Raw genomic sequence first — 25,055 nt, 5'->3', positions numbered from 1 at the left:
AGTCTGTATGGAGGCCTGAGTCACTGCTGAGTGGACCAGGCTCTCCCAGTTCTGCCTATGGGCAAGTTTACTCATGGCAGAGGGACACATCAGAGAAGATAATTTCTTTTTACTGGTGACAGAAAATTTACTTCCTCCCTCTCTCCTTCCCTCCCCTCCTGCCATCTTTCTTTCTCCCTCATGTGCCTCTGGCCAGTTCATGTGCCTTGGCTGGTGTGTAGATTTTAGAGCCAAGGCTTCCTGAGGTTTGGCTGTCCCTTCATGGATGGCTTATACGGCAGACTGCTGTTTCTTCCTGCGCTGGAAAGGAAGAAGAAAAGGTTTTGTGTATACAATGGCCTTACTGCCTCAGTGGCCGCAGCAGTGGTGTGCGAGACGAGAATGGCCATTTTTCATGCATATGCATAGCTCCTCCTACTGACAATGGGAGCTGGGGGTGAGACATAGAGAGGGTGCCGAAACAAATGTATATGCATTTTAAGAAAGGAAGAAACTGTATTAAAATTGTAATACTCAATATATACCGATAACAAAACATGAATACAAGTCACATTGACTTCTGCAATTACAAGAGGTGCTCAAAGTGGTTGCCATCAGCATAATTTTAATACAGTTTTTTCCTTTCTTAAAATGTGTGTACATTTTTTTCGCATCCTCTGTATATCATTCTTAGAACTCGATGCAAAAGTGTTGATGGACTATTTGGGGGAGAAAAAATGAACAGAGATTCTTCATTTTAAATGTTGGCTCCATTCCTCAGACACATGTAGAAAATATTTCTTACCTAAAAATCACCTTGCATTACAGAAGTGGTTTTTAAACTTGTCCAGGAAAAAGAAAGACTAAAAAGTCACCAGTCTTCTCTCAGAAACCAAGGCAAGAAAAGTTCTATTCAGAAAAATATCATAAAGAACCATTTTCAAACACATGTGAAATAAAATCTTGTCCGTTTTTTTGTTGAAGAGGTGATTATAAACATCTTACATAATAGAGAAAGGGAGGTAATAGATTTTTAAGAGGTATAGATACTTAGCACATACTATTTAATAAAAATGTCTTTTCTTGTCTACACATGACAAAGTTTTTTGCACAAAACTTCATTTTCTTTATACATAAGCTATAAACAATGTTGAAAATGAAAGTGACTGAACAAAATGGTCGGTACTGTTAGTGTCCATGTGTTTTGAACACCCACAAAATGGCTTTTTGACATTCAATTGACAGGTTGAATGGATAGCAACTGGGACGATAGTGAAAACATTGGAAGTGACAGAAGATGGCAGCTGTTCACTGTGTGTTTTGGTTTAATTCCTTTTTAAAAGAACTATAAATAAAGGTTGGATATAAAAAAAATCAGATGGAAGCAAAAATAGATCAGTTGCGTTTTCTCTGGTGTGATTTGATTATTTCAAGTCTTAAGGCTGTTTGGTCAAAAATCAATGTAGAGATTAAAGTAGAGAGACAGGTATGAGATGTGGAGCAGATTTAATTTATTTCAACTGTCAAGGGAAAGGTGATTGTGACACAGATTTTATAAACTGCTATGAATCCTTTTGTTAGTTCCCATCAACTTCTTTTACAGGATCCAAAAGAGATTTTCAGGATCTCACAGTCTACACACACTTACACAGTGGTTCTTCCCCTGACGTTTTGCTGCCTGCGCTCATCTTCAGACAAGTACCAAGTACTCAGAGGTCACCCAAAAGACAACACAATGTCAACCAATATGTCACATATCCAGGAGTTGATATACTTTGACCAGAGAGAAAAAGGGGCAGAAGCATGAGTTGAACCTGAATTTACTATTGTCTTCTTTGCTGAATGAAAAGAAATACTTGTCTCCTGTCTTTTGTTCTCAGAATCTGAGTCATAGTGCAAAATAGTTCCAGACTGACTCTTCTGAATGTGAAACTTGTCTAGACTACACGGGCAAAAAACGGGGGCGGAAATGTGTGGATACTGATGGTGGCCGAAACTACTCTTGGCCTTTAATATCCTCCAGAATTTCATCAGTCGTGAGGAAAGTATTTAGGCTTCTTCCTAAAGAACTTGGGAAGTCTTTTCATATGAATGGAAGGATGTTCAAACAACTGCTCTTTCACCTGTGTTTATTGATTATTTAAAAAACGAGGACCAAAGAAATGAAATTGGCTCTCTGAGAAAGTTTCTGAAGGAGGCTAGTTTTGGACAAACTTCTCTGTGCTACTGATGAGAAGTATAGTTACTCGTGTCCTTCTCTAACCTTCGGAGCAGAGGAAAGAGACAAAACAGGGTACAGGGAGTAACGCGAAGTATGCACGGGTGGAGGAGAAAGTTGTATATGGGTGACCACAATCAGATGACTAGGTGGGTACGCAGATTCTGAGTTAGGGGTTAATATAGAAGGTGGTAGGCTCAGTTCAGTGACAATTGGTTGAAATTCTGAATCTCATGTAAGACCAATGAAACCACTATCAATTCTCACGTAAAGATGACAAAATAGTATTCAAGGATGTGTAAGTCAAATAGCTGAGTGTAGAATAAAAAAGAGATATTTGAGGCAGAGGAAATGAGCTAAGAGTCAGTTTGTTTAGTCGGTGCATGAATGACTGAACGCTCAAACTAGATTACCACCGTTGGGTACTAGGTCTTTGGGCCGCAAAACGGAGCCCACTCCAGAGAGACAAACTTCAAGTGGTACCTCCTCTGGGCAGACAAAGTAGAAAAAGGTGCACTTTCGTCTGGGTTGATGTAGACCCAAGCTGGCTTGCAGGCTTGCTGATGGGCCCCACACCCGCCCCCCTTGGCAGGGCACAAAGGGAGCTGGACAAAGGGAAAGAGATGTCAGCCTGACTGAAATAACAGCTCATGCTTGGCACCACTTGGACAGTCACTCACACATTCCTATTTTCTCCTTTTTCTCACCAGCCTACTCATTTTCACCACCTTTATCTCCATTCCTTTAGCATTTCCATCAGATCGCATCGTCTTGAAGATTTTTCCTCATTAGCCCATCACTGCCTCCCTGCCATTGAGCCATTAAGCATCTTGAATTTCTCAAGCTTTTATAACTTGGAAATTTATACCCTCGAGTCACTTAGTAAGTGCATCTGTGTGCAATTGTCCAGATTTCTTATATTAGAAATGATTTGAGATTAGGCATTATGGCATCTCTGCTTAGAATTGTCCAAGTCTCTTTCCAGAATATGCTCAATAAATGTTCTTGACTGATTCTTTGTATATTAATATTTTGAGATATTCTAGTAGAGACTGTGTTCATTTTGTTTTCAAGTTTTCTAGCTGGATTATTTCTAGATTTTTTTTCATTAACACTTAACATTTGAAGTTTAGTGATTGCTGATCAAAGAAACTCTCAGAAGATTAATTGCAAGGTTTGGGAGAAAATTTTCATCAACTTTGTTTACACTCATATCTTTCAAAAAAACCTATTTCCTTTTTTAACTTTATTTTTCTTGTTTTTGCATATTTCATATAAATGGTGCAGAGTTGCTAATCACCAGACTGGGGGATGGGGTTTGTAAATGAAGATTATAGAAGTTTTCACTAGGAAAGCATGGGACCGGAGCCAAGAGAATCTTCCCATACGTGTCTTCTGTGAGGCATAGGGTTCATTAATCCAGAACCTTCTGTACCAGTCCTAGGAGTTTATAAGTGATGTGAATATTGTAGACATGGGGGTTGTCTGAGCTGATATGTACACGGCTGCCTGACATATATCCACTTCCGTGGCATGGTGTGACAAACCTCAGCCTTTCATTATCTGTAGCTACAAAGAAAACAACGCCCATGACAGTTACTTTATATGATAAAACCACAGTACCAGAATCCTGCAGCACTGGGGTCACTGCTTGCAAGTTAAATCGCCTCTAATGAAATGGATCAACTGCAATTTTCATCCCAATTTAGCTATGTTTTTAAAATTCTGGATGACAACTGGGTATCCAGATGAAACTACTGTTTCCAACATCACAAGTGAGTTGATTACTCAATCATGGCCTATTATGTCGTTGTATCTTTACAGTTGCCTCTGCTGAAATCAATTCTTCTAGGAGACACTACGTTGAAAAAAAAAAAAAAAGCAACCGGCCAGTGTGTTTTGTAAGCCCCATATAGTGATTTATTCCTCTTTCCTGATGCACATAGTCCTGGAAGTTTTGCCTGCAGTCATTTTTTATTCATACCATATTTGTGTAGATAAACAAGATATTGAATTGAATAATAAGAAGTTAGTGTCAGAGGGAAGGAAATGTTGAAAGCGGTCATGTTAAATGGATTGGACGATGCTATTCTGTACGGCACACTGTGGGGTGTATTTTGCTACCTCAGGTATGGAAAGCAAGTTCTAAACAAGCAGCATGATACACAGTGTAAGTTGGTGGTATTGGAAAGCAGGTAATGTCGGGAAACGCTTTTCTTTAACTAGATTGTCATGATCGGTGTGAATTTCAAACCCTTTGCATGAAGTTTTCCTCTCCCTAGGAACTTGGAGTACAGATAGGGATTCAAATTCAGACAAATGTACTGATTGTCTTCCTACTGCAAATCTACGGCCACGGTTATTTGAGAGACCTACCTAATGATTCCAGCTGCAAAATAGCCATTTATACTCTTTTGGAGGCATGGGATTTTTCATTTGAAAGCATCTGGGAAGTAATAACAGCTAGTGGTTATCTCTGAGAGACTTATTAGGAACAGAACATAGATGATTGTGTGAAATTTTCCCCAAAGGCAACTAGAAAATAACTTGCAATTAAAAAAAATTAGTTCTGCATATAAGATTAATGGCATTTCATCCCTAACAGCAATTCTAATTTTAAGTATTACAATGCAATTAGTCAACTACTTCCAACTGGAACTGAAGTATTTCAATCATGTACTGACCTGACTCTCGGCAAATATTCAAAGATGACCCACTCGGTTTGCAGGGGGCTATGTTATTTAAAAGGACAGGAAATGAAGAATAAACATAGATATGTCATTTGCAGAGATACATTTTTGAACCCTAATTTGTATCTTAAAGTTATTTACACTCAAATGATTCAGGGATTCTTAAAAGGCATTTATTAAACAGAAATATTTGGGGATAACTTTTATAAAGTAAGTATTTTGCAATCCTCATAGGCCACTGTAAAATTTACTTCCAGAATTAATTCAATGTATTTCACTTTAGCTAGAACTCAAAAGTAGTGGTGATATTCATTATTTTTTTAAAAAATAGAAGAGTGGCATTTTATTTGATTAACCCACAAGAAGACATTCTTCCTTTCACAGATTTAAGGTTGAAATGGTAATTTTCTCGATTGGATTGGTGGGGAGTGAGAAATGGCTCCAGCTAAGGTGAATAGTGAGTGAAATGAGAAATCCTTATCATCTCGATGACGGATGTGGGCAAATAAAGAGTAGATACTGAGAGGAGAAGACTGCGCTGACAAAGGGAGGGGTATTATGTCTGCAAAAAAAGCTCAAGGACGCAATAGATGTGTGAATGATGCCCAAATTGGGGCCACAAGGAGACAAGTTTACAAATACAGAAAAATACAGGCTTGCAAAGTGTAATTATCATCCTGATGTTAAGGTGCCTTCGGTTTTTCATGTCTATAGAGCACTGAGGTATAGTCTTCACTCTTAATTTGTGTATATGTGTGAATTCCGATGTCTGTGAGCATTTGTTAGGAGGAGCAAGGATCATATTATCCAATCTGCCATATGATAAACATTCGATAAATACGTGTGATTGTATGGGCAATTTTACACTCACAGGAAACACGAACACAGGTGCCAAATCCCAAACACTTGAATCAAAACAGGTTGTTTTGCGTGTGTATTGACTACTGTCTTCTCTGCCTGATCCAGTCAATAATGGTACCAGTTCTGAAATCTAATCATGCAATTCCTTTTTAATCACTGGCTATTTTTAAAAAGGAGAGATGAATGAGTAATTAAACTCTAGAGCAGAAAGCTATAGATTTTGAAATTATTATAAGAGCTCTTGTGTCTTAAAGCCAGCCATTGGCTTTCATGTGTTTTATAGAGCACTTAGTAAACGTTATTTTAAATAAAAATGATTTAAAATCGGATAGACTATTCGGAGATAAATATTCAGCCCGAAGCTTGCTGTCTGTTTCATATTCTGGAAAGATCTATATGACATTTAGAACACATTTATATATAGGCTTTTAGAAATGGCATATAGTTTGACTTTTGACGTTTTCTAAGGACCCAAGGGAAAGTTCTAAGTAGCAGTTATAAGAATTAGGTGTCACAGGCCTTGTCTTGACTGCTATATGGAAAACTCACAGGTACTGCGTATATGTGTGCCAGTTACACTAAGAATTTACTGATAATTACTCGTTTAGTTGTCACAACAAGTCTATTATTACTCTATAAAGTTTACAGGTGAGGAAAGAGAGGCATGGAGAGGGTGAACAACTTATTCAAAGCTTCGTAGCTCATAGGGAGAGGGGCTGGCTTCAGAATTCTTCACCATGACACTGTGTTGCTGCTCCAAGTGGAAGAAAAAGTTTCATTACCATCAGCAACAGATGCATTGCAACCTTAAGAGGTTTACAGGTACAATAGATCTCATACAGAGCAAGTATAGGCAAGGGAACGGGACTTTGATTTCCCGCCCCTTTCTCTCAGCTCTGCGTGCTTAAGCTTGTTCGGGTCACCACAGGTGCTGTGGGGGCTCTCCAGTGATTTGCCCCCTTTCCTGGGGTGTGTGGGTATCATGGAGTACCGTGGGGCGAGTTTCTATACAGTCACATGTGGAACGAGCAGTCAGGGAGCAAGTAGTAGGGACTGGAGGGGGTGCTGGTTACTGATGAAGTCAGGTGCACACCAGGAACAGACGAGGGGAACTTGAGCAGTAGCCTCTGTCTGCACAAGGCTCTTGCTGGAGAGAACTGGTCCTAGCTCAGCTCTCATGTGTCTTCTTGGCTTTGTGAAGCACTTGCTCCAATGTCTTTACCAGGTCTGCTTGCTGGACTTTACCCTTGTGGAAGAGCCTACTCCCTCAGGCGACCTCCTGGGGTTCTGCTCAGCGTTCCCAGGGATTCCCTTCCTCCGTAGGGCACTTCTTCCTTTTGCTTGCCCGCCAGTCCTGCCCTCCCTCTAGCTCGTCTATATGGCCGATGAGTTATTAGCCGTCAGAATCCTAGTTCCTCTCCCAGCAGGGGCAGCGAGGGCTGAACCTTCAAAATCTCTCAAGGGAAAACAATAGTTTATTTCCCATATGAAAATGTTCAGAATAGTTATATTCCCTCATGTTTATGGACCTTTATAGTGAACAGCTAAATACATCAAATATTGAAATGGTGTGGTATGCCTACTGTGTTTTATCGCATGGGGAAAATGTTTATCTTGATTTCAGCAGAGCATTTGAAAAGTTTCCTGTTATATCTTTGTGGATAAGTGAAACGGTGGCTCTGTAATGGAGAGTTACAGTTGGTTAAACAACAGTAATGATAACAGTGTATTGGGGAATTATAATGAGAAACAAAATCTCCTCCCTACCCAGAAATTAGCTCCACAAAGGTATGAAAGAAAACAATTTTATTATTGAGTAAGCGTTACACTAGAGTCGTGACACGGATCACAGGCAATCTGCGATGAAATTGCAAAAACAGACAGAATTTCACCTTGTATAGAGCCCAGCAGATAAAACCCGTCACATCCACATTCTCAGGGTAAACAGTGACTACTCCTCAAGTAGTGGACTTGGTAGCACCATTTGTCACACAGAGTTCATCCTCAATTCACCTGATAATTGGGGTGACCATCTGTGTTAGTTAATTGGCTTTATCCCAAAAAGAAAAATGAACGTCTTACATCTTTCCCGCAGGACGTGGTTTTGTACCTTGGAGCCAGGTACCCACCGGTTAGGCTCCTGCCCTCCCACAGGATTGGGACACTGGGGGCGCTCTCTTCCTTGACTGCATTCCAAAAGGATAGCTTTAATTTATTACAGCAGAGAGATAGGAAGCAAAATCAGGAAAGGGAAAAGACACATGGGGCAAAGTCAGAGGATTAACGGAGTCCCAGCAGGAAAGCAGGTTTAGCATAGACCACATTTTTGTAAAAACAGTTGAGACACTATAAACCACCCTAACAGGGAATGGCGGGAAAGCAGCCACAATCCTGTTTCCAACACGAGGCAAGGGCCAACCTTGCACGCAGGCCTTTGTAAGGACAGCAGTCTCAGGTCTGCTGCATTAACTTAAGACTAAGAAATATCTGGATAAAATGGGGAGACACCTAATATGGTGGAGCCAGCCTTGAAAATTTTCTCAACAAGTGTACCAAATCAAAGGTGGTCACCATTCCTTAGATACCTTTGGCATCACCAGTCGCTATAGAACAGTGGCCCACAGTAGGGCAGCATGCACATAATGACACCAGAACATGTAGCTGCTACAGTCATCCTATATTGAGTAGGTAAACTTTACAGCCTCTCTTAGACTGATGTAAAATCTTTATGTGCTTAAGTCATTTGGGAAACTACTTCCCATCAAGAGAGGCAAACTCCCTGTAACAAAATTTGAACACTGGGTTGAGAACTTGCCTCCCTCACTGGCTTGCTACAGGACAATTATTTAGATTCTCTGTGCCTTCTCTTTCTCAGCTAATATCTGATAATACTTTCATTTTTGAGAGCAGGTAGTTGCTATTCACTCAGAAGAAATATGAAAGGTTGATGTCGTGGTCCTTTAATTCTCTGAAAGTAATTTATTCCCTAGGACCTTCTTGCTATAAAACAGGGAAAGGTTTCTAAAATACAAAGAGTATAAAATTGATTTGCACAAAGGAAGTTGACCTTTGGAATAACATTACCATACCAATATCCACTTGATGCATATTTCAGGCATACAGGAAAATTCAACCAACTTCAGGCTACTATTATTTCCCGTGGTCCTCCAAAGCTCCACTTATTTAACAGTGCTTATCAACGCTACCTCTGCCTTTCTCAGGAAGGTAAGCATGCTTTCAGGAGCAAGCATCTTCTGTTATACATGACTAGTTCAAGGTGAAATTTCAACATGTAAAGGATGGAAATGAGTTATTTATTTAACCCTGATTTTGAATGGATGTTTACAAAATATAAGTAGGCTTTTAATAGTGTATATATTACGTGGTGATTAATACATAAAGCACCTCTATATATTTTGTCTAAGCCCCATAGCCACTGTTGGGGTTGGTTTTATCATTTTTCAGTTGCCAAAAAAATAAGCATCTGGGAGAACAAATATCTTATGATGAGATCTTCCAGGGGAGAAGAATGAGAAGACAGGACTAGGCGCCAACATATTTCTACTCAATCTCTGTTTTTTCCCCCCAGTAAATCAGCATGTAATGTGGGATGGAGCTTGGATATTTATGTTATATATTAAGTCAAAAATTGGAATTAACCTGCCCATGCTGTCTGTGTGCTCATACATCTCTACCCTGTGGAAAGTCACACCCTGTGTATATTTCATGTGTACATAGAATGAAATCTAGTATTTCGGTGTCTCTTTTTAATGAGGTGGAAAACGTAAGAATACCTTGAACGGGTGTCTGCCATGACCTACCCAGGGCTGGCTAGAGAGTTAGGCTCTGAGTTTTTCCTAGTGTGTTTTTCAGTCCAGATATTTCGGTTCTGAGTGACTTCCCTCACTCATCTAACCCCACTGTTTCCTCCTTCCTTAACCCCACCCGAGCTCTAATAAAGGATAAACAATAGACATAACGCCTGCTCTTGCCCAGCTGGCTCTGAGGGAAGAACCCGGCAGCATTTCTCCCATGAGCCTTTCTAAGGGTTTCTAACTGAGCCATAAATACTCGTCACTGGCAAGAAACATCGCCTGGAGGGTCTCAGTCCTGGAGAAAATTATTCATTGCTATATCTCACTGACAAATTGTTTTAACTGTATTTATCTTCTCTGATGGGAGGGAAAATAATGGCATTATGGTTCATGACACTTTTGTCCTCCTATGAATCAAGACAGCATTGGGGTTGCAGTAAAGAAAAAAAATCAGCAAAAAGGTGGCTGCTGAGAGTAGACAGTAATGCTTCTTTCTTTGAGAGATGAGCTTGAAGGCTGACATCCCTTAGCTCTAAGATCTACTAGCAGAACTTAGGAAAAAGGGAACGTTACAACTGCTGACTAGCTTCCTGAAGCATACGTACCCATTTGCTTTCCCTATTCCCTTTTTGTTTTCAGCTGTATGTGCCAAGCGTGTTGCATGTTTGCACGAGTCTGGTCCTAGGTATCATGGTTCATGTTTATGCAGCAGTGGGGCAGGGAAAAGGCTGGCTTTAGGTGGGGTGCTCCAGGTTGTACTGTCTCGGGAGGGCGATTGGCTCTGTACCTGACTCCCATGGTTTTACCCTATTTCTTATGGGAAAATGCTTGTTCATGCATGTTTTGAAATCACCTAGGCTCTTTCAAAACACTGTACACTCTTTAGATCAAGTACTGTGAAGTAATAAGGAAATATCTGTTTGGGATCGGACTACGGGTCCTTTCCCAGAGCTCCTAAACCGTTGTCATGTCCTGAGTGATGGTGCTAGGAGAGTCCTTTACTGTATTTGGTCTTAGTCCCTAGTTCCTGACGGAAGAACTTCTAATACCCTCACACATCCAGAGTGCAGTGTCTGTCTGTGTGTTAACATGGCGACTGGTGGCTGAGAGCTTCGGGATGGGGGCTGTTTGCCAGAGGAACACACCATGTGGGTAGAGGTTTGGAACTTTTAGCCCCACCATCCCCTGAGTTCCGGGAAGGGAGGTGGACTGGGGATTGAACTAGCCATCGATGGCACATGACTTAATCAGTCATCTCTGTAATGCACCTCCGCGAAAACCCTAAATGATGGGGTTCAGAGAGCGTCCAGGTTGGCGAGCACAGGAGGTGCGGGAGGGTTGGCACATCCAGAGGGCATGGAGGCTCCGTGTGTACCCTCACACCACACTAACTTGCCTTAGGCATCGCTTCCTGTTGGCTGTTCCTGACTTGTATCTTTTATAATAAACCAGTAGTAGTAAGGAAAGTGTTGCCCTGCTTTATTTCGGGTTGGTCAGAGGTACGAGAGCCTTGGACTTGTGGTTGGAGTCTAAATGGAGGGGGCTTACCCAGTGGGGTCTGTGCTAACTTGGGGAAAGTTAGTGTCAGAAGTGTTGTGTGTAGAGAAACAGGTTTCTTCTAGTTGGTATTTTCCCTTTAGGCACCGAATTTGTTTTTACTCACCACTTCATCTATAATGCCAGGTATATAGTATGCCTTGAAAAGCTATGTGTTAAAAGACGGATGAATAAACAGATCTGACTCCAACAGGTCAAACATTACTAGACGAGGTTAAAAACAGATGCATTGGGAATTTGGGTTTGTGACTGAGCAGTGTGACACAAGCAGTCATCCTTTGTAGTGGTTTCTACTTCTTAATTCATATAACTTAGAGGTTCATAAGGGATGCCATCGTTAATTCCTACGGATTCTGTGTGCACTTCTACGAAGATGCTCTCTGCATCCTACACTGCAAAAATAACCACTAAAATTGGGCAGATTATTCTGTTTTAAGCAGGCCGACCTTTGGATTTTGGGGCTATTGTTTTCTGATTAATAAAAGCAATACATCATTGAGACAGTTTGGAAAATACCAAAAAGCTTAAAGAAATAATTGCTTTTAATTCTACTCCCTGAGGATCATCATCTTGAGAATTTGGCATGATGTGGCCTTGCAGTCTTTTCCCCCGTAAGTTTTATACTTGATTGAGATATTCTAGCATGTGCAATTGTGAATCCCGGTTTTGAAATTTTACTTAATTTTATATTCAGCAGTTTTTCATTTATATACATCATTCCCGTGTTTATAGCAGTGATTTTCAGAGAGTGGACCCCAGACCACAATCATGGCCGTCACATGAGAACTGCGAATTCTGGGACCCACCCAGCCCTCCTGAATCAGAAATTCTGAGGGTGGAGCTCAGCAATCTGGGGGTGAGCAAGCCCCAGGGTGATTCTGGTACAAAGTGTTTGACAGCCCCAGCTACGTAGCATTGCTGGATAGTCTACTGTTGGGAAACTAGAATTTTTTTTTTTTCTGTTATAAATTTTTGAGTATTTCTTTAGAATAAAGTAATTAATCAAATGTGCAAGCACCTAGTGAAAGGGTATGACACACAGAGACCGGTTTCTTTCCAGTTGTCAGTTGCAGCAGTTTTTACTTCCCAAATGGAGTTTGATATCATTTATCTCAACACAGTCTGCTTTCACACAGACTTATTCTCTGTTGTTTGTATCTCTCTTATTGTTTTATGTAGCTTTTTCTTGATAACAAGATACGTTAAAGCTGCTAACTAACTTTTTGTTTGTCTTTACATGTGTTGTTTGTGATAATTTGACCTACAGTTATTTTTCATTTTGACCCGGTCAATCCTGTATATTTATTTATTTTTATAAATTGGAAGTCATTTTTCATTCTAGAAATTAAATAATATTTATTTCTGTTTTCTTCTAATGTCTACACGAAAAAAATTAGATATCTAGTCCACCCACATTTTTTTTTACTGTAGTAACAATCTAAATAGCGTTTTAAAAAGTAAAGTAGTTAAACCATTTTCCCAGAACACTGTCAATGAATTCATTGCTAATAACTTTCATTTTCTCATTATGACTGATTGTTTGGTTTAACTTTAGCATCTACTATATTCAAGTTATTTCAATATAGTAAGCACAGTCCTTTTGTAGCCCTGTGTTATAATGCAAAATAATTTCAGGTACTTTGTTTCATTATATTTTGTAATGTGCCAAGAACTTGAAAAGGTTAATTTCTTATTTGATGGGGAGAATATTTCATTGTCGCTTTTGTAGTGGTGGTTCAATGTACTTTTCTTCTGAGTAAATTTCACTTTCCCACTCCCATCATATTCAGACAAAAGCCATTTTTAGACTGTACAAAGTCTTTAAAGCATTAATATATTTTTCTACTTTTATTCACTTTATAAATTAAACAAATTGAAACATAAAATAATGTTTGTTATTTGACAGTTTCTCTTTGCGGTAATGCTTATAAAAGAATGAGAGGATGTAGACATTGAGCTTTTATGGCGAAAAAAATTACAGCACAGTAGTAAATAAGGGAGGAAGAAATAATCTGCAAGAGTGCAAAAATTTCAGTGCAAAGTGCAATTTTCAGGTCGCTGTAGGATTCCAGACAGCTTGGGAACCACAGTACAAGCACTGGAGCTTTCAGTTCAAGATGGAGGGAAGTTATGCTGTTCTCAGTCTTGGCCTGCCCCTTTCCTGCAGGAGGGAGGCTGGCACGTTTTCTGTCCCAAGGAGAGAGGCAATCCAGACAGCTCCTGGGTTTCCATTAAATCCCATTCCAGTCACCAGCACATATTGAGGGAATGTCTTCTCAAAAGTAGCTCTGTGGGTGGCCATGGGTGAGGTGTGCCATAAGCAGGAGGGGATTTTAAAAATAAAATGGTCTCTGACCTCACTGGGGTCAAGCCCCAGCGGTGACATTTCTCCAGTAGTTCACTACTCTTCTGAATACTGCCTGGTTAGATTCTTACCACAATTCTGTGATGTAATTAGAATGGTGTGTCATCATCAGTTGACAGGTGAAGAAAGGTAAGCACAGAAGGCTCAGGAATTTGCTGGAGGTCAAACAGCTAAATAGTGAAAGAACCAGGATGCAAATTACAGATTCCTGGACCATGGTTCTTTCCACATAAGCACAGAGTTGGAGTAACACTTTTTTTCTTGATTATTTTTATCATTAACTCCAATTGAGTAGAAAATATTTCTTAAGCAGAAGTCTACTTGGAAACATCAAAGGTACATGCGATTGTGTGTTGAATGTATGTACTGTATTTCCATACTATTTTGGTAGTTATTTTTTTCTAATAAAGATTTTATGTCTGTGATTTTATGTCTGCTCGTTACAATGAAGTAATATCTGTCCCCAACATAATCTTTTTCTTTTCTTGTTCTTCTTAAGGTGTCAAATCCAATCTTAGGAATCAAGGAACTAATAAAAATCTGTGAGGAGTCAGAAATATTTAGGAGCCTCTGAAAGAAAAATATACCTTTTTTCCTTATGTCGTCCTATATATTTTTTTATTTGATTCCTTGTTTATTTTAAATTGTTCCTCTATGATGATTGATGGACCGTTTCTTCATTTTCCCACCTTCCTTTTTTTTCCCCTGGCTTTAGCTGAATTCCTAATTCCTACTATGATTTCTTTTTTCTTCTAGGTGAAACTGATAACCAGTATATCTACTTCATCGCTGGAGGGACAACTTTCTTGTTGCTGTTTGTTATTCTACCTGCCCCTGTCATGATCGTCCTTTATAACAGGTGAGCATTGCAGCTCCTTCCGAATCGTGTTTACCCTGAATAATACTGATGTTAGAAGAAATTCTCTAACACTAATACCCTGTTGTTGGTCAAGCTGTCTTAGCACTCACATACATTTTGGGGGGCATTGTTCTTACAGAAAGGAGAAGTAGCTGTGGGACTGTTGGAGGAGAAAGCTAGAGTAGTTCATTTAAGAAATCGTAGGAACTGGTCGTCTGCCCCCATATTAACAAAGCTTTCATATTCGGGGCAGCCAACTGTCTGATGCCTCTGCTGTCTCTCCCACCCCATCTATCTTCCTTCTCCTTGAAGAAAAAAGGCTGCTGGATGAGGGGGCAGTGTGTGTGTGTGTGTGTGTGTGTGTGTGTGTGTGTGGCAGAGAGATTCTGAGGGGGAAAAACAGGGCTGAACAGCAATGACTTCATTCATTCATTCATTCATTCATTCATTCATTCATTCATTCATTTGTTCATTCATCAAGTATTTATGGTGACAGTGGTGAACGGGATGTGACGAAGTGCACATTCTAATAGCAAACAACCATTTTAAATGGTTCTATATTCTCCGAAACAAGCAACCCAGGTGCTATTATTAAAAATCATTGAGAAGAAAAGGGTTGGAAGGGGCTATCGTGGAGGAGCAGGTGGCCAGTTGGCCTCGGAGCTGCCCATCTTTACTGTCCTGTGGCACACTTGAAAGTTTCTGGTATATTCTTGGTTGATTCTTCCTTTTCTTTCCAGTTCTCCCATGTTCATCAACTCACTTCTCTAGGTGTTCACTGCAATCTTAGCTGTAATCATATTGCGTTGTGCTCTTGTTGAGGGAGGAAGGGACCAAATGTTCGATGTCTACATTTTGCACACCTAGCACATTGCAGACACTTAAATATATATTTGTTGAGGGAATGAATACATCCATCTCCACTCATCTCTTCTCCCCCAATAATATTTCCAAACACACGCACACACGCACACACGCACTCACATGCATGGTTTATTGATTGGATTTCCAGTGGGTTTCTCCATCTCGTCTCTATATCCCTAGCCGCTAGCTCTTGACCACTCCCTTGATTTTAGTAATACTCTCCAATCTGCTCTCTGGCTTGCAGGTATTTCCTCTCTTGCTAATTCGTCTCTCCCCCCCAAAAAATGTGATTTTCCCTCGTTCCTCTTCTAAGAGCAAAGACCGGTCATGTCGTCCTCCTGTTTAAAACCTAAGATTACCTTCCCAATGCTGCCAGAATAATGGTAAACTCATTAACACTTTCCTCAGAGCTTTCCTATGTTCTGACGCCAACCTTATTTTCATTCCTATTTTCTACATTACTTACTTCTCCTGATGTTGACAAATTTTATTAAAACTGCAACTTTTGTTCTGTGAGAACACTGAAATCTCTTCCCACTGGTATGCCACCAAAATGCTGTTATCCCCATCTTTGGCCTTAATACTGTGGCTCATTCATGTGTGGGGCACTTGTCCCCTTTGGAAAGTCTGTCCTGCTTCTCCCTCCCTGTGGAGACATGTTCACCATCCCGAACCCCATGTCCTTCTCATCTGCTACACCTCACAACCCGCTTTGTAGTTTAGTCATCTTCATGCTTGTCTTTCCTGAGATTCATAAGGGCAGGGATTGTGTTTTATTCAATTTTCAGTGTTTGATAGCATTTAGTGCTAATCTTTCCAAATAAGAATAGTCAGTAAGCATTTGCCTAATTAAATTGAAACACGGAACTGTTGTTTTTCTGTTCTGTCCATCACCAGGCTGCCCTCAAGTCTGTCTCTTGTCAGAAATTAGCAAATGAAGTAAGGAATGGAGGGTGTTAGTGACACTGAAGATTTCTCTCCTGCTTCACCTCGGTTGATAAAAAATGCACTGAGGGGAGATATGACAGCAGGGAACACACAGGATGTGGGCAGCATGGCTAAGAGAATGTGAGTGACAGAAGTGATAGAACAGCTCTCTGGAGGGTCACAGGTGTTGGACACAAAGGATTTAGTTTCATAAAAAAAGCATCACTTTTATATGAATAGCTAAATTGAACTGTAGAATATGTTGTCCCACTTGGTTAAACGTGATAAAAAGAAGATTAGTGGACTGGAATGCATGATCATGGCCGAATGGCACAAAAGAAAAAGCAGTTTTTCTTTCTGCGGTGTTGTTACTTAGAATGGGAACGTTTTGAAAAATGACCCAAGGATTAAACTGTGACCTTCTGTATACTGTCTTAGTGACCGTTTAAAATAATCCTGTCCTATTTCATCTTTTCTTACCGCCGAATAGTATTCCATTGTGTATGTATACCACAACTTCTTTATCCATTCATCTATCGAAGGACATTTTGGTTGTTTCCATGGCTTGGCCACCGTAAACAAAGCTGCAATGAACACTGGAGCACAAGTGTCTTTATGGATAAATGTTTTCAGATTTTTTGGGTAGATACCCAGGAGAGGGATTGCTGGGTCATATGGTAATTCTATTCATAATTTTTTGAGGAACCACCACACTGCCTTCCATAACGGCTGCACAAGTCTGCATTCCCACCAACAGTGTATGAGGGTTCCTTTTTCTCCACAGCTTCTCCAACACTTGTTACTATTTGTCTTGTTGTTGATAGCCATTCTGACTGGGGTGAGATGATATCTCATTGTGGTTTTTATTTGCATTTCTCTGATGATTAGTGATGTTGAGCATTTTTTCATATGTCTATTTGCCATTTGTATGTCCTCTTTGGAGAAATGTCTCTTCAGGTCCTCTGCCCATGTTTCAATTGGGTTGTTTGGTTTTTTTTTGTTGAGTTGCATGAGTTCCTTGTATATTTTGGATATTAGCTCCTTATCAGAGGCACTGTTTGCAAAAATCTTCTTCCATTCAGTTGGTCACCTCTTTATTTTCTGACAACATGGATGGATCTTGAGATTATAATGCTAAGCGAAATAAGTCAGACAGGAAAAGCAGAGAACCATGTGATTTCACTGATATGTGGTATATAAATCAAAAACAACAAAAGAACAAGAGAAACAAAAACTCATAGACACAAACAATAGTTTAGTGGTTACCAGAGGGTAAGGGGGGAGGGAAGTGGGAGATGAGGGTAAAGGGGATCAAATATATGGTGATGGAAGCAGAACTGACTCTGGGTGGTGAACACACAGTGGGATTTATAGATGATGTAATACAGAATTGTACACCTGAAATCTATGTAGCTTTACTAACAATTGTCACCCCTATAAACATTAATTTAAAAAAAAGAAAAGAAAGAAAAAAAATAATCCTGTCACTTCAGATGAACTGACTTGGGTAGAAGCCCAAATAAATGACAGTGTGCCCGAAGGAAACGGAATTCTTCCCTGCCACCCAGCCTAGCAGGAGCCAGTGTGTGCAGAGGCACTGAAAGTACTCTCTCTTCTCCCACTTGGTGTTGTTTCCAGTTAGATCAGAAGAGTAACACGGTTAACATGGCTGGAGGAAGTGCGGAGCACGGGTCAGCCTGGCAGTCTGTCCAGTGACACCTGTGTTTGTAGGAAGAAATTTAATACTTAGTGAGCAAAGTGTTAGACACTTATTTTTACACTTGCTGTCAACGTTGATGTTCACGACATGTCGGGAGTGTTGGTTTGCCTGGGATTCTTCCAGTTTCAGCACTGAAAATCCCTCACCCCGGGATACTCCTTAGAATTAAGCAAAGCAGAACCGTTGGTCAACCTACAACAAACCACAGTATGTTTACTACCTTTGCTTTACAGATCAGGGGACTGAATTTTAGAGATGCAAATAACTAGTAAATTGCAGTGTACAAGTTCAACACAGATAATTTGCTTCTAAGCTTCATGTTCTCTTTTTCTTTGTATATTCTAGGCTTTTGTGAAATATATATATATATATATATGTATATATGTACATATATACGTATATATGTGTGTGTGTGTATATATATATATATATATACATTTATTTGATATATATATGTCTGTGTGTGTGTATATATATACAGGGAGCCAAAAAAAATGTATACAAGTGGACACTTTGGTGAACGTTGTTCAAGCAGTAGTTCGCCGTAATCAGAAGTGTCTGGACACGGATGGGAACCACTTTGAACACCTCTTGTAATTGAAGAAGTAAATAATTCCTACGAACACCTAGAAACATGACTCACACATAGTAAACTTACACATTAAGTAAGTGTTTAAATAACACTTAAGTAAATACGGAAGAGTACATGGAATAAGGTAAGTTTGTGATTTTGTTGACTGACATGGCAGAGGGTTTCACAGCAACCAGAGGAGACCATTACAGCCAACATCTACCATCTGCACAACATGTCCTGGGACAGAGACTATCTTGCCTGGTTTTCAAAATTTCCATGAAGGAAAACAAAAAACAAAAACTCTGCGAGTTTTCATCTGACCCATGTCCTCTGTCGTTCAATAAGAATCTTTTCTTTTGAGAGAAGAGAAGAGATAGTCACCATCTTCCCATAATAACTTTCTATATACACTTGGATATAGTTATTTGGCCTATTGCATTCAGTGACGGTAGCTTTTTTCCTTCTTCCTTTGTATTTTCGTGTCAGAGATTCCCCCTAAAGTTAGGTTTTTGTAGGTTTAATTGGAACCTGGAGTGTTTATTGAATAGTATGGCTCCAGCCTGCCCATTAGCTTGTAGCAATGTGACCCCAGAAGCAGGAGAGCCCACCAGTCATGCGGGAGGGCTGTGGGTTCCAGTTCTGCTACAACCACTAACTAACCATGTGGGTTAGGGCAAGTTACCCCTTCCCTATGCCTCAGTTTAACTCTTAAATATAGAGTTTTCAATGAAATCTCAATAGAATAATCCATATAGGTGGTTTGGTAAAACACCTGGAAGCTTTTATAAGGCTTACTTATATTATCATTGCCATCCAAGAAGTCACACTGTTGGCATATAACAGGAAGTTTTAATTGTGGGTAATCTCTTAAGTCTGAGATGATTTGGAGAAGGTTGTAAGCCATTTGTGTAATAAGCCACTATGAATCCGTCTTGCGTAACCTCACTGAGATTAATTATTAATATACACTGGCTTGATATCCATTCAGTTGCTTTTATCATCTGTGAGCACATTGGAGGAGGTAGGGAAAATGACAAAAATTAGGTGAATGGAATTTGGGGTAAGTATGTATAACGTAACTGTGGCTAGCTACTTATAAGGGCATGTGGGCTGGGGTACAGGTGAGGCATAGAGAGCATTTGAAATAATACTAGTGATGGAGTGTAATTTTTAACACCTCTGTTGAATATGTGTTCCCAGAAGGAGAACGAGGCGGAAAAGAGTCCAATTTAAAGGGTCCTGGGATACAGAGAATAAGGTAATTTTTCTCAGAGTTGTCATTTTTCCCTTTTTGTGCATCATGAATGTGTTTTAAAGTCAGTCCATTTTATAATTAGCAATCTTCCTTTTTATTCTCGTATTAGTAACCTGGCTGCCACAAACAAAATTACCACAAAGTGGGTGATTTATAACAACAGAAATCTATTCTCTCACAGTTCTAGAGGGTGGAAGTCCAAGGTCTCGGCAGGAACACTTTCTTCTTGGATGAGAATCTGTTCCTTGCTTCTTTCCGAGCTTCTAGAGGCTGTCGGCAGTCCTTGGCTTGTGGCTATGTCACTCCAGTCTCTGGCTCTGTCTTCACATGGCCTGCATGTGTGTGTGCATGCATACACACAGCAACCCTATTTCCAAATAAGGTCACATTAGGAAGGTCTGGAAAGCACATACATTTTTGGGGGATACTACCTGACTAAATACAGGGCATAAAATATTTTTATGTTGTAAGGTTATTGTGAGGATTAAGTTACATCAAACAACTAAAAAGATCCAAACATAATAAGCATTCAAGAAGCGAGAGGGACACAGTCCAATGTGTTCAATATTGTTACGTTTGGATTCATTGATTAATAAATGGATGCTGAGATTATAAAGCTAATGAATTTTCGGATGGGCTGCAGGAGTCTGATGAATTGTGACATTTTTTCCTCCTGCCCCATTTTGTCTACTTGAAAGAGTAGAAAATTCCTTTTGCATCTGCAGATAAGAGGGGTACTTATTTTCATGCTCACTGTTTCCACTGTTGGCCAAATACTCTCTTTAACACATATTATTCTGTTTACAAAATTTTACAATAAAACACTTCCCTGAGTATTATCTACAATTACATCCATTTCTCTTTAATTTAATTATTTACAATTGGATTCACTTGGCCAAAATGCCAAGTACTAAACAGTGTCTGACAATTCAATATGTGTGCTTCAGACTTCTATCAGTTTAACTTTTTCTTCTATTAAGTAGTTACTCTTTGCAAAACATTTTTTTTCCCTGAATGATTCATGGCTTGCTTTTTGGCACCAACTGTAAAGACTCAAGAAGTCTTGTTTTGTTTCACCTGCCACGCTGGCACAGAATAAAGCAATGTTCTGTCATAGACAATTTTTGGATGCCTTCTTTGTCACTAGCTGTTATCCACTCAAGCCAATCCAAAGCCAAATTTAGTGCCATGAATTTCAGAGGAAAGGAGCTTTCCAACTTTTTACATTATGTATTCAACTTTTTCAGGCTTTTGTAGAATAATTGTATTTTGAGTGATGATTAGAAAATTAGACATTAAGTTGTACTGTGAAAGATAAAGAAGTTAGACTTAATTCTTTGGGTTTTTTCTTTTTTTTCTTTTCTTTTTCCTTTTTTTTTTGTTGAGGGGCAGTCTATATAACTAACAATGATACTGGAAGTTTCCTTTTGCTTTGTCCTTGCAAACACCCAAACCATTCTAATGATTACATAGCATCATCTTAACAGTGAGTGTCAGTTTATTTTCTTAATTTCTTTTATTGTGTTCAGTTGTTTATTTTAAGTCAGGACACCATGTAGTTTAAAAGTATTGTTTATTAAGACATTCACTCAACAGAAATCAATGGGTACCCACTATGGGGAAATATAATATTAGACTTCCCCTATAAAAAATGAAACTAATTGTTCTCATCAAAATAGCCTGACATTAGGGGAGGGAGTTCTACATCTAAAGGGGCATTTCAAGAGCCCAATACAGCAGATGATTATCTAGACTTAGGCTTCTGTTGCGTCTCACTGAGAGCCCTGTAAGTCAAGAAGGTGAGTTCTCACAGAAGTTCAATACAATGAAGAGAATATTTTATGATATTAATTGTAATAGGAATTTGACTTATATTGTGGCTTAATTGAGGAGAGATTTGTTCTGAGTGCCTTTATTAGCCGCTGATACACAGTGAATTATTGACCCCCTCTCTGCCTGTCTTTCTAGGCATCCAACAACTACAGAAGTCCCATCTCCATAAGTCAACCGTCGGAGGGTGCAAGAGAGGATATTTATGTCAACTACCCAGCCTTCTCTCCGAGACCAAACCCTAGAGTCTAAGATTTTTCCTTGATCTGAGGAAAATTTTGAGGACTGTTACGTACATGGATCGTTATACAATTTCTTCCCACTATTCAGTGTCTACCCTGAATACCAGTTGAGCAAATATATTTTATTTGATAAGAAAAATACTACATTACCTAGAGAACATTCTTAACAGAAACATTTCAGAAAAACCTGACTCTAATTAGCTTATACAAATGAGTAAAAGGAAACTTACTGAATCATATAATCGAGCAATCTAGGGGAGATCAAGCTTCAGGCAAGGGTTATTTATCAGGGCTTAAATGTTGTGTCTAAAATTAAGTATGGGCTTAAACCACTTTCTGGATCCCCTTCCATGGTGCTGGAACCAGTTCATTGGTGGTAGCCGAACGCTCATTCAGGCTTTCCCCTTGTGTTTCCAAGATGGCTGCCAACAATTCTTGGCAATTCACAATCCTTATTTCTGTCTGGTAGAGAGTTTACTTATCTGATAGAACAAACAAATTTGGTTATTTGCCTATCATTAAATAGGTAGCATGGCCAGAAAGGATGAAATGGCTTCAGTCAATTAACTCTTCACCTCTAGAGCTAGGAGTGGAGCCAAAACACATTAGTGGGAAATTCAGTGTATTGTTAGAAGAGGGAAGGGGAGCCTGGAAACTGGGCTAGCTACCAACAAATTTGGACTGCAATGACATTCCAAGACATCTCTTGTTGATCAACTGGAAAAAAAATATGCGGGGGGATCTTGGTCAGCTCTCTCTTCCCCCTCTTTAAAACCTGCTGTGTCCATGTAGTCCAGAAGAGTACTTGACAATCGAATAAATGAATAGTCAAGGGGAAAATATGTGTGACAGGAAAATCTCTTCCCTTTCTGTTCTCAAATAAATTAATCTTTGATTCTATTTGAATTCTTGCCAGTATCCCTGGCCTAGTCTTATAAGCAAGTATAGTAGATGGTCCGGTAATAACTTTATGTTTTTGATATTGAATTCTTTTCTACTTTTGCAAATTATTTTTAATATATAAATTCTATCAAAAGCATCAGGCACCTAGGCATTATTAGTTTTGTTTTCTAAATAATTGTGTGAAATCTGAATACAAGAAAAAGTTGGAAGTGGTGGTATAGGGTGGTAGCATAGAAAAAATGAGAGGGAAAAGAGCATAAAGGAGGCTCTAAGGATCAAAGGATGAGAAGATACAGTGAGAAACTTGTCCTCCTTCACAGTTTGGCCAAAGACAACCTAGTGATATCACTATAGGACAATTAGAGGCCCTGTCTGCCATTGTCCAAACTCTAGATGGAGGCAAAAAATGAGAAGTATTTCTGGGACTAAATAATGGTTGTGATCACCTTGAAACCACAACGGTCATTGCCAAACATAGTGGTCATTCATGTCTCAAATATTTTTTAATCATCTCTGAAAAACTCATCACAAAAATTAAAGTATCAAAGTTGTAGACTTTCATGATAGTCTAAGTGAGCCAAAACCAAATTCTCATGGTGTCCTGACAAATTCTAAGCTGTAATTTACAATTTTAAGCATGTCAGTGGATATTTCATGATTTTAGCTTTAAATAATGTTCATTCCAAATAGTGCAATTATTCTGTGAATTACAGAAATTGTGAGTGCCCCTTCCTGTTTCAGAAGGGAACAAATTAAAATGACTACTTCCCAGTTGGACTTACTACGTACATACAAGAAGAGTCAGCACTCATTTTTATTTTGTGTGCTTCAAGATCTTTATATCTGGATTTGTGAAGTGTTTCCATGTACAGATTAGTGTAGCAAGGTTGGAAGGCAGTTTATAAGAAAATGATCTACTGTTTTATTAACTGTACAGATCTATGAAAATTTAATGGTTGAATCTGTCAGTTTGCATGGTGAAGCAAATTTACCATTATCTAAAAATAGATGACTGTTTTCTCCTAGAATTTAACGACAATGAAAATGTTACTTTCTAGAAGATTCTGATAACTAAAGTCTCAATGACTAATACAGGTGAGAAGTAAAACATTTCTACCACTGCAATATGGGGAAATGTAAACACCACTTTAAAAGAGGAAATGACGATGGTGGGGTGTGTGTGTGTGTGAGCAGCACAACCAGATGCCCTCGTCCTGGTGGCTGTTACTCATGGTTCCCCAGAAGACTTTTGGGACAAACCAGTTAAGTGTTGCAAAGGCTCCAGAACATTTGAGACTTGTCTCTTTTTCCATAGGTGTTTTAATTTTTTAAAAAAAATCTCTCAAAATATTTATGAGAATGATGAGTTCTGCTCCTTCTTCTTTGCTGTAAGTTCTTCCACTTCAGAGCTCAGGTTTTTTTCCTAAGTCTGGCAGAAATTCTCTGACCTCCCCTGCTGCCTGTTACATTCTCAGCTGTTAGTTACACTGAAGAAATTCTGTTCATTCATTTTTTTTTCTCCCTCTGGTTTGATTGTCTTAACAAAGCACTTTCATTGTAGTGTCTTTATTATACCTAATTTGACAGAGTTTTGAAATTCTAGTATATGTATGTGTGTGTATATATATATATATATATATATATATGCGCACCAGGGATGCCAAAAAATATATGCACATGACTTGCATTCATCTTTTGTTATCGGTATATATTATTACAATTTTAATACAGTTTTTTCCTTTCTTAAAATGTGTATATATTTTTTGGCACCCTCTGTATATATATTCTACTATATACAGTATATGATGTATATGGATATAGTATATAATATGTATATATAGACCCCCTTCCCCAATCTCTTGTAGCTACTATTCTGGTTGTTACTAAGGAAAGAGATCAAAACAGATCCACAGAATAAAAAGTTGGAATTGAATTAAATTATGTTTTAAATCTTTTTTGCAAGGTGCTACTTAATAAGAAGTAAGCTGCTTCCTAAGATTCTTTTTTTGCATATATAATTTATAGTGATATGTAATACATTAAACAAGAATTTGTGTTTCCTTCAAATACCATTATTTTAATATTTTATGTTAAAGTAACCAATTAAAGGGAATTATTGTTTGATGACAAGGTAGGTAAGTTTGTTAAATGTCATTATGGACCACATAATTTTGTCAGGGAAAAATTGCATCTAATTAATCTACCATGAGTAGGTACTGTTATATCATCTTCAGAGACACCCTGAAACATCACTTAAATGCCTATATCATGCTGAGAAAGTGGAATAGAAATTTCATTAACTTGTAATCATGCTTATGGTAGATGACTGTGATGTTTAGTTAGTAAATATTCAAATTTATAGAATGTTTTAGATAAGGCAGTTTATTAGTAAAATA

The 25,055-nt window shown here is 38.9% G+C and overlaps 1 protein-coding gene across 6 annotated transcripts in view; it reads left to right on the top strand.

The window, feature by feature from the left end:
- Nucleotides 1-24,292, top strand: part of CD226 (CD226 molecule) — an 81,460-nt gene extending 57,168 nt beyond the window's left edge. For all 6 annotated transcript variants that reach the window (XM_033135573.1, XM_033135572.1, XM_033135571.1 and 3 more), the window contains 3 exons: nt 14,242-14,344; nt 19,630-19,687; nt 21,653-24,292. In XM_033135573.1, the coding sequence (XP_032991464.1) occupies nt 14,242-14,344; nt 19,630-19,687; nt 21,653-21,766 (275 nt within the window). In that variant the 3' untranslated portion in view covers nt 21,767-24,292. The remainder of the gene's footprint in view (nt 1-14,241; nt 14,345-19,629; nt 19,688-21,652) is intronic.
- Nucleotides 24,293-25,055: the final 763 nt, after the last annotated feature.

The sequence above is a fragment of the Rhinolophus ferrumequinum genome, chromosome 19 (genome assembly GCF_004115265.2).
Source record: "Rhinolophus ferrumequinum isolate MPI-CBG mRhiFer1 chromosome 19, mRhiFer1_v1.p, whole genome shotgun sequence".
NCBI classification, from domain to species: Eukaryota; Metazoa; Chordata; class Mammalia; order Chiroptera; family Rhinolophidae; genus Rhinolophus; species Rhinolophus ferrumequinum.
Note: the sequence above shows the minus strand (reverse complement) of the source record. Positions and strands in the feature narration are given on the sequence as shown.